The 7,749-nt window shown below is 35.5% G+C and overlaps 1 protein-coding gene across 1 annotated transcript; it reads left to right on the top strand.

Moving 5' to 3' along the window:
* The first annotated feature begins 457 nt into the window (after positions 1-457).
* LOC125032325 lies at positions 458-1,895 on the top strand. Its single transcript, XM_047623422.1, has 3 exons — positions 458-538; positions 742-992; positions 1,382-1,895. Exons 1-3 carry the CDS (start codon positions 458-460, stop codon positions 1,893-1,895), a joined length of 846 nt encoding a protein of 281 aa, XP_047479378.1.
* The last annotated feature ends 5,854 nt before the right edge of the window (positions 1,896-7,749 follow it).

The following is a 7,749-nucleotide window of genomic DNA, read 5'->3' as shown; positions in this document are numbered from 1 at the left end:
TCCATATGTAAAGGCAAACTCAAAAAAAAAATCTCCTTTACTTGAGTAGATCATAAAGCTACTCTACGTAACAATATATGTATATATATGTGTGTGTGTGTGTGTGTGTGTGTGTGTGTGTGTGTGTGTGTGTGTGCGCGTGTACATACATATATATATATATTAATATAAATACATGTATACATATGTATATATATACATACATGTGTATATACGTATATATATATATCATAATCATATTCGGGCCATCACCAATGATCCTTCCCCGGGGAGTAGTTGGTTGGTTAATCCTTGTCTGTGGTTCTCAACCCACCATCATATCTACGATAGACTCACCTGCTACCGTATCGAGGTTTGACTTACCGAAATTAAGGAAATCCTTGCGCAATAGAACTTATCGATAAAAACACTGGTGGTAGTGCAACTTTAAAGTCACAAACCTCTACATGAGTGCTAAATGTCAAATCGTAGTATATCCAGTAACGACGTAAATGGGGCTGGAACTTCAAGTGAAGGCTCCTCGGCAGGTGTTCCTCGGGTAAGCAGCGGGGGCCGGTCCTTATTTTACTACTGCTAGATTGAGATGGAGTAAGTAAGTAAACAAGGTAGTGATGGAATGCTTTTATAGAAGTAAACTGTTTGATAAAGAAGGGAGACCCATCAGGAGCTACAGACAAAGAATGTTCAAAGAATGGAGAGGAAAGGGTCTGTTTGACTCAACGGTTAAGTGTTTGTGACCAGGCGAGGGCCATCAGAAAGAACGAGTGGTTATCAGAACTTGAGTTGGAAATAATTAAAAGGACAATAGAAGACGAAGTGCAGAACGAGCATGGTAGTATCGAAGACACGGCACAGATTGAAATTGTGAATGAGGAAACAGTGATCAGAAACGATCAGGAAATCAACAATGTGCAGTTTGACCAAGAACAGAGACAGATTATTGAGCAGCTGAAAAAAATAATGGCAGGTGGAAGAACAACTGAAGAGATAATGTATTAAAAGGTTGACAAAAAGACCTTACGATGTAAAACTAAAAAAGTTAATGGAGCAATCAAGTTTATGAACACTAGCAACATCACACAAACGAATAACCTCATCAGGGCTGTAAGTGTGTGGATGGCAGATCAGCTAGGTTTGAAGAAAATCACATATGGGAAGATGAACCGATATGGAAATGTAGAATTGTGGGGGATACTAAAAGATTAAAACAGGAGGCCAGCTTGCTGGAAAGAGAAATGAAATGTCAACTAGGGACAAAGAAAGAAAAGGAAACTGGAAGATCTGGAAGAAAAATATAGAGTTAAAGAAAGGGGCTTAAAACTGTGATCGAAGTTAAAGTTAAAAGATATGAGCAAAAAATCACTCAATTCAGGCAAAACAGGATGTTTAATGTTGATCAAGAGAAGGTATACAATGAACTGAATGGAGGTGGAAATAGTTTAAATGATGTGCCAGATGCTGAGGAGAGTAGGAGGTTTTGGGGTGATATTTGGAGTGTTGAGAAAGAATATAATTCTGGATGGATAAAGGATCTAAAGAATAAGAGTGAACACTTTCAGAAAAGTAAAGATGTAAAGAAACAGTGTCGGAAGATCCCGCATTGCAGAGCACCAGGGAAGGATGGTTTCCAAAGATATTGGTCTAAAAACCTCAATAAAATTTATATGAGAATTGGTTGCCAGCTGAATAAGATCTTGGAGGGTGAAGATCATTTGCCTACATGGATGACATATGATCGTACAGTATTGTGCCAAAAGGACCCTGCGAAAGGTAATGCAGTGGGAAACTATCGCCCTATTACGTGCCTCTGTCTCATGTGGAAGCTCTTGACAGGAATGATAGCAGAAGAGATGTACACCTATTTAGAAAAAGAGAACCTTCTGCCAGGAGAATGATAACTATGTAGGCGTAGGAGTCGGGACACAAAAGATCAATTGTTAATTGAAAAGACTGTATTGAGAGACTGTAGGAAAAGTTTGGAATTCCAGACAATGTGGGAAACTTTCGGCAAAGAAGTTGAAACAGAGGCGTTGTTATGTTCTACAGAGGAACAAGCGATCAGGACATATTATATAAAACATCACATTGATAAGAGTAATGAGAATCCCCTTTGTAGAAAAGAGAGGAGACAGTGTACAACACATAATAAGTGTATGTGAGAAATTAGCTCAGAAAGAATACAAGAAACGCCATGATAATGTAGCAAAGCAATTTCATTGGGAACTGTGTAAGAAAATTGCATTGGAACATAAGGAAAGATGGCATGAACTTAATCCAGACAGAGCGGCAGAGAATGAAGGTATGAAATTGTTGTGGGACATAAATATATAATGTGATAGAGGCGAGGAGGTCAGATATTGTTATAATTAATAAGAAGGAAACTGTATGATTGTGGATATTGCAGTGTCCGCCGATGGCAGAGCACATGGAAAGGAAAAAGGTGGAGAAATACCAGGACGTGCAAAGGGAAATTGGAAGACTATGGCAACTGAGAAAGGTACAGGTGCAAGGATCCTGAGGAAAGTGTTATAGATGTAAGAGAGAGATTTACTGTTAGCCTTTGGTCATTTGTTATGGCTCGCCTAACAGGATTAATGACGGCACTTCCAACAGCCAGAATATTTTCACAATAACGATAATGATAATAATAATGATGATGATGATGACAATAGTAATAAAGATGATTATAATATTAATAATAATAATTATAGTGATCATCATAGTAATAATAATAATAATAATAATGATAATAATGTTGTTAATAATAACAACAATAATAATATTAATAACAATAATTATAATCATCATTATCGTTTTATTATTATTATTATTGGACACACACAAATGCAGCTGGAAAAAAAAAAAAAAAAAAAAATCTCTTTTTTCCAGAATGACTTGTTTTTTTCAAAATGCATTGGCATTTTTTTGATTCTGCAACAATAGGACGAAAACATGTCATAATATTACAGTTATTGTCACCTAGAACATAACACTGATTTTAGAAATGTTTTACCTTATATATTTACCTAACTATAATTACTATAATTATCATCATTTTATGCCGCCGAGGTGGAGATCTAGTGGTACATAATTGCGTATTGCACATCTCATCTCTCTCTCTCTCTCTCCAACTAACGATCTGTCTACATATATAAACATACACACACACACACACACACACACACACACACACATATATATATATATATATATATATATATGTATATATATACATATAGATACTAACACACACACACACACACATATATTATTGTAGCTTTTTTTGTTGTTGTTTTCTAACTCTCTCTCTCTCTATCTACTTATCTCTCATTCTATTCTATTTCTAATTGTGTCTGCCTATGCATATCTTCTTTGTCAATATTTGTTTTTCTTTTTTTCTCACTCTCTCTTTTTTATCTTTCTTTTTCGGGCACAATCTCCATAATTCCAGGCTGCAACATATTCTCTAAAATTTGTTAGTATTGTGGGCGAGGGAGGCAAAAAAATGTTGCCGGTATATACTTCATATCCTGAACCGCAAACTGTGTGTTTAGTTGTGTCTGTGTAATTAATATATATATATATATATGTGTGTGTGTGTGTGTGTGTGTGTGTGTGTGTGTGTATTTATTTATATATACATATATATTTGTGTGTGTGTTTACACACACACACACACACACACACATATATATATATATGTGTGTGTATGTGTATGTGTATGTATACATATAAACATATACGTATACACAGAAACAGACACATTCAGCCATTCATTCCACTGCAGAACATAGGCCTATCTGAGAAGTTATATGGTAGTGTCCCCCTTGCCTGATCTGATGCCCTACCTAATAAACCGCAGTTCAGCGCGCTATCACATGTGTCACGGCGGTGACTTCCCCTACGACACCTGCGTTTGACTTCTCAAGGCGATATGTCGTTTCCTCGGGCTCGAGCCGGCAGTCAGAGCGCAGGCCTTTTTACGACTGCCGCGGCGATGAAGTTAACTCGGGACCATCGCAGCAGTCATATATATTTATATATATATATATACACACACATTTTCCTTCCTCTTCTTTTCTTTCTTTCTTCCTTATTTTACTGTACATTTGTGTACGTGTATACGTCTGCATACATGCATACATAATTACGATGAATAGTAAAATACTATATATATATATGTATATATATATGTATACATATATACTTATATACGGGATGTATATATATGTATATATACATATATATACGGTGTGTGTGTATATATATATATATATATATATACATATAAATGTATATACATAGTGCACACTCGCACACACACACATATATATGTGTGTGTGTGTGATGCATATATATGTGTATATATGTATGCACATACACTATACACACACATGCACGCACGTATGCACGTACGCACACTCACACACACACATACATATATATGTGTGTGTGTGTGTACGTATGTGTATGCGTGTATGCGCGCAAGTGTGTGTGTGTGTATACACATATACACATATATACATCAAACACACACACAAACACATATATGTGTGTGTATACATATATACACATATACATCACACACACACATGTATATATAAGTGTGTGTGTGTGTGCATGTGTGTATACGTGTGTGTGTGTGTGTGTGTGTGTGTGTGTGTGTGTGTGTGTGTGTGTGTGTGTGTGTGTGTGCATATATACACATGTAAACAGCACACACACGCATAGACACACACACATATATATGTGTGTGTGTGTGTGTGTGTACACATATATATATGCACATATAGATGTATATATGTATATATATTATATATATAAAAAAAAAATTGTTACTGAATACTTTTCTAATTATCGAATTTTCGGAATTAAACCTCAATTATAAATAGAAAGGAATATACATATGTATAACTAAAGTGAATATGTAATGTGCTCATGCTTAATAGGCTTAAAACTGGAAAATAAAACTCTCCAGGATATTGCGCCAACCGTTTAAAATTCTACGGGTCGGTGCTTCTACTTTCAAAAAAAAAAAAGAAAAAAAAAAATGTACGGGCTTCATCACAAACTTTATATTCCACACCATTACCCAACTCCTGTAGTCTTTCTACAGTATATGCTTCCCGCTTAGCCAGGGGGATCCACGTGTTCTTCATGAAATATGTTCTAAACATATGCCCTCCTTGACCTTGGCCTTTCTGACACTGAACTGATGGAAAATGCATTATTAACATTATTAGCTGTTGGCTAAAGAGCCAACAAAACGTTCCCGGCGACTAAAAATGACTAAAAAGTCCTGAAGCTACAGCATCAGTCGAGGCAGTGTTATTCTGTAAATTTAGCTAATACTGCTTCTCACAATATGCAAGGGTTCGTATCTTCGAAAATAAGGTAATTATTCAGGAGAGAACAACATGAAGGACTCCCGTGGCCTTTACACCTGGCAGTCTCCCTTGACATCATCCTCCAACATATTAGTGAGCCAGCTGCATCTTCTCAAGTAAGTCAGCCATGAGTAAAGTTGCTATGATGCATAACTATAACCTATTGGGTTGTTCTATAATGAAAATTTATTGTAAGCCTTAAGCGGGGAATTATGAATCTGTAGACTTTAAACAAAGCGTTCGGACGCGTTGTGTCTCCTGGACATAATTTTTCTTATCGCTCGTTTTCCTTAAAATTAGACCAATTGAGTGTATAATAAACTCATTAACAATTATTCAAACACTTCATCTGTATATAATATTGTCATTACCGTGAAATATGCAAAATAAGTACAAGATCTTTGTTATAGAATCGTTAGCGTTAAGCACCTTTAAGTAGCCTCGTTTGCAAACGCCTCTCGGGCGCATTTGCTCAATACTTGCCCCAGTAAAACACCCTAAAGCAGTTTTTTTTCTTTCCTTTTTTTCTTTCTGTTTTATCAATTTGATCCCCAAAGAAAACGCTTCCTACAGTTACACACACAGAACAACTTCACTCGACACCCACCCGCGGCTGGCTTCCCCCAAGTGCAGATTCTCGCCTTCGCCGACAATTAACTTTTATTGCGAACCGCTTGCTTTTCTACTACAGTTATTCGCGCTTCGTTAAAAGGTTTGTCGCTCAACTTGCGAAGTACGAGTAGAGAAAAACATCACACCTCACGCAGGCATGCCGACGGCAAATAGTTCTTGTGTTTTATGTGGTGGTTGTTGCGTCTCGTTGTTCTGAGTCAGTCGATGGCTGCAATTACACCGGACACAAGATCTGATCAAGACAGATAGATAGACAGACTCGATGGGTAGATAGGCAAGATGGGCAGATAGATAGAATAGAAGGGTAGATAAATAGATAGACAAGTGAGATGGGCAGACAGATAGAAAGTAGATAGATAAGATGGGCAGGTAGATAGGTTGATAGATTAGCTGGGCAGATAGATAGATAGGCAGAGTAGATGGGTAGATAGATGTGCAGATAGATAAACAAAATTACAATGTGATAGATCAGCTGATAGATGCTTACCATAACACTATCTAGTTTTTACTCCCTTTCTTAACACAGCAAACAGTAATTATGAAACGCTAGACAAAATCCAGTATAAATCTAATTCAGCTTTTGGGAGAGGACTGTGGGTGATCAACTGGTAGCAAACTGAGTTTTCCAATTTGCAACTGCAATTAGGTAGGTTTCTATTACATATTGCCCGAAGAGAAAGTGAGGTAGTTTGCAGCTTTATGAATTACGAGGCTGCAAGTTATGAGATTAAAAAAAAAAAAGAAGATAAATCCAATTTTACGACGCACGAGAGAGATGAAGGAAGGAAAGGAGAGAGAGAGGCAGAGACAGACACATAAAGAAACACAGACAAAGAGAGAAACAGAGAGAGAAACAGAAACAGATAGATAGATAGATATTGAGAGAGAGAGAGAGAGAGAGAGAGAGAGAGAGAAACAGACAGAGAGAGACAAACAGACAAACAGAGAGACAGACAAACACACAGAAACAAATAGCTAGAGAGACAGAGAAACAGACACAACGAGAGATGGGGGGGGGGGGGGAGACAGATACGGAAAGACAGAAAAAATAAACAAGATATATCGTTAATACAAACGGCCATAAATAATCGCTAAGTACTCGACTTGAAAGATATTTAACGCAGGGTCGTAAAGGTCCGTAATCATACAGTGAATCAAATATCTTGTGTACCAAACAGACCATAAAATAGAAAGATCAAAGCTATATTGTGAATTCTATTGCCAGGAGATTATTAATCTACTGTTATTCTGCCTCAGCATTCAGTATTACTGTTACTATTATTATTTCTTTTTATATTCTTGTTATAGTAATATATATATATATACATACATATATATATATATTATTTATATATTTCATATATATATATATATATATATATATATATATATATATATATATATGTTTGTTTGTGTGTGTGTTTGCGCGTGTGTGTAATATATATATATATATATATATATATATATATATATATATATATATATATAAAATACCTATTATTTACATCACATATATATATATATGTATATATACATATATATATATATATATATATATATATGTATGTATATATATTTATATATGTATGTGTGTGTGTATATATATCCTTATGTATACATATGTATATACATATATACATATACACATATGTATGAATATAAATCGAATGACTGCCATTCTCGTTCAGGATATAATAAAAAAATGACTTTCTATACACCTATACATTTT

This window comes from Penaeus chinensis, chromosome 14, assembly GCF_019202785.1.
Source record: "Penaeus chinensis breed Huanghai No. 1 chromosome 14, ASM1920278v2, whole genome shotgun sequence".
In the NCBI taxonomy this organism is placed as follows: Eukaryota; Metazoa; Arthropoda; class Malacostraca; order Decapoda; family Penaeidae; genus Penaeus; species Penaeus chinensis.
Note: the sequence above shows the minus strand (reverse complement) of the source record. Positions and strands in the feature narration are given on the sequence as shown.